The sequence below is a fragment of the Dipodomys ordii genome, unplaced genomic scaffold (assembly GCF_000151885.1).
Source record: "Dipodomys ordii isolate 6190 unplaced genomic scaffold, Dord_2.0 Scaffold3, whole genome shotgun sequence".
NCBI classification, from domain to species: domain Eukaryota; kingdom Metazoa; phylum Chordata; class Mammalia; order Rodentia; family Heteromyidae; genus Dipodomys; species Dipodomys ordii.
The window spans coordinates 32,329,929-32,332,234 of record NW_012267219.1 but is presented as its reverse complement, the minus strand read 5'-3'; the positions used below and the strand labels follow the sequence as shown (position 1 = coordinate 32,332,234).

The following is a 2,306-nucleotide window of genomic DNA, read 5'->3' as shown; positions in this document are numbered from 1 at the left end:
ATTAACTTTGTAAATTAATATTTTTCAGTTTGACAGTATGAAGTTAACTAGCTACAACCCAGAAAAGAACTATAGGGTCCTGAAAATAGAGCTTAATGACTGGGACAGTGACCTTTAAGAGTTAACACGTAATCTTTGGTAGAAATGGAGTTCTACTTTCTTTCTAAAATCTGGTAACTTAATTTTTAAAAACCACTTTCAGTGCTTGGCCTATATATGTTTGAAATTAGAGCAGTTATGTATTGACAGTATCATCTGAGGACACTCTAGTGGTACATCCAGTTTTTCTTTTTCTTTCAGGAATTGATGCCAACATAAAGGACAGTTTAGGTAGAACTGTCTTAGACATCCTGAAAGAACATCCATCTCAGAAATCTCTCCAGATTGCAACACTCTTACAAGGTAAATGGCATTAAAAGATGGACAAGTTTTCTTTAAACTTAAGATTAATTTAAAAGTGTCATAGTTTTTTGGGCTTTTGAGTTAGTGTTTTTTTTAATGGACTTATTATTTACATTTTCTCCTAGTGCATGTTATAACTAAAGAATATTACTTTATAAATATTTTACACCTTGTTGTAACTATTCAGTATTAAAAAAATTTGTTCACTACTTGGGTATTTAAAAATCTTTTAAAAATCCATGTAGTAAATATATAGTGACAACTTAAGATTAATAGGGCTATGTACAATGGTAATGATTAAATATTATCCTAAATTTTAATTAAATTTTAACTTTTATTAAGTATTTGAGTAATATTTTGAGAGATTTTAGAGTTCTTCCTATTATTTTGTCTGATTTCTATGAATACAAAATAGGTAAAGTAGATATTATTCTCCTTTTTTTGTACATGTGGGAAACTGAAGCGCCAATAGATTAAACTCAAACCCATCTATCTATTGTATGCAGAGCTAGTCCATGAATGTTGGATTAGAAGCAACAACAGCCAGCATTGGTTTTGGTTGAAAGAACATTATTTTCTTCCTAAACCAGTAGACAATATAACCAACTCAGTCTTATCAGCCTTTGTTTTTGATAAAGATTAGTTCATTTGTAGTTGGCTGCAGTCATTAGGTTTATTGAAGATTAGACAGCCTTCTAGCTACTATCTTTTCATTTATAGAGGAACAAAGTTTTCCATTTATTTAAAATTTCTTTGAAAAAATGTAGATTTAAATGTTTTATTTTTCTCCTTGACAATTAAGCCTGTCATATATCATGTTTCCCTAAAAGCCCCTGATGTTCTTTCTGTCCTTTCTAGTAGTTATTGTAACTTTCACCAATGATTATGTCCAGCGATTACTACAGATTAACTAGAATAACAGAGAAGGGAAATGGGACAGTTTCAGTAGATAGCAGTTGGGAACTAAAGAACAGCATTAATATGCAGGGAGATACATGAATTAAATCCAAGTGGGGCAGGACATGATGAGCTATCAAAGGCTAAGTGTTCAATATGCTCTCTTCTCTATTTCCAGAAGATTTCAAGAAATTTCAGCCCCCTACAATTTTTTGTCAATAAAGAAGTTAATTTCATGCTAAATGTATGCAGTGATGTATTAGGAAACTCACCTATGGCTTTTCACATAATTCAAATTAAAATAAAGTAAAATGAACATTGTATACTAAAAAAGAACATGGTATAATTCTAGACATTTTGATATATGTAGATGAAAAATGTAGATGAAAATGATATTAGGTAGGAGTAAACTGTGACCATAATAAACTATGATATGACTAAGATTCATTAGATATGTTAATTTGTATGTGACATCTTTGAATTTTTCAAATTGTTGGCACATTTCAGAATATAAACATATTCCATTGTTTACATTTCCAGATTTCAAATCACTGGTGCATTTTGAAAATGTAATGAAAACGTTTGTAATTGAAAGAAAGCTCTATCACATCTGGCTTATTTCTTGAGATGAGATCTTTCTAACTTTTCAGGTTGTCCTTGAACTACAATCCTTCCTATATTTATCTCCTGAATAACTAGGATTATAGGTGGGAGCCAGAACACCTGGTCAATATATTTATTTTTTGAGGAAATATAATATTTTCATTAAAAATTAGCAGATTATCATGAAGTTCTTTTGATTTTTAAATTCTTTTAAAAATTTAGGATATACTTAAGATATGAATTAATAAAAATAATCAGAAGTAAAGCATAAAGTATTTATTTTAACATAAGTTTAAGTTTGTAATATCAAAAACATATATACACAGAATATTTGGAAGGTGTCGGAAGATCAGCAGTGCTTGGAGAACTTGTTCAGGAAGATACAACACAAGGAATACATATTT

The 2,306-nt window shown here is 29.7% G+C and overlaps 1 protein-coding gene across 1 annotated transcript in view; it reads left to right on the top strand.

Annotated features, from left to right (window-relative positions):
• The window catches only part of Anks1b (ankyrin repeat and sterile alpha motif domain containing 1B), a 973,033-nt gene that overhangs the window by 133,385 nt on the left and 837,342 nt on the right, over positions 1-2,306 (top strand). Inside the window, exons 6-7 of the mRNA XM_013019014.1 lie at positions 301-402; positions 2,229-2,300. Coding sequence (XP_012874468.1) covers positions 301-402; positions 2,229-2,300 — 174 coding nt within the window. The remainder of the gene's footprint in view (positions 1-300; positions 403-2,228; positions 2,301-2,306) is intronic.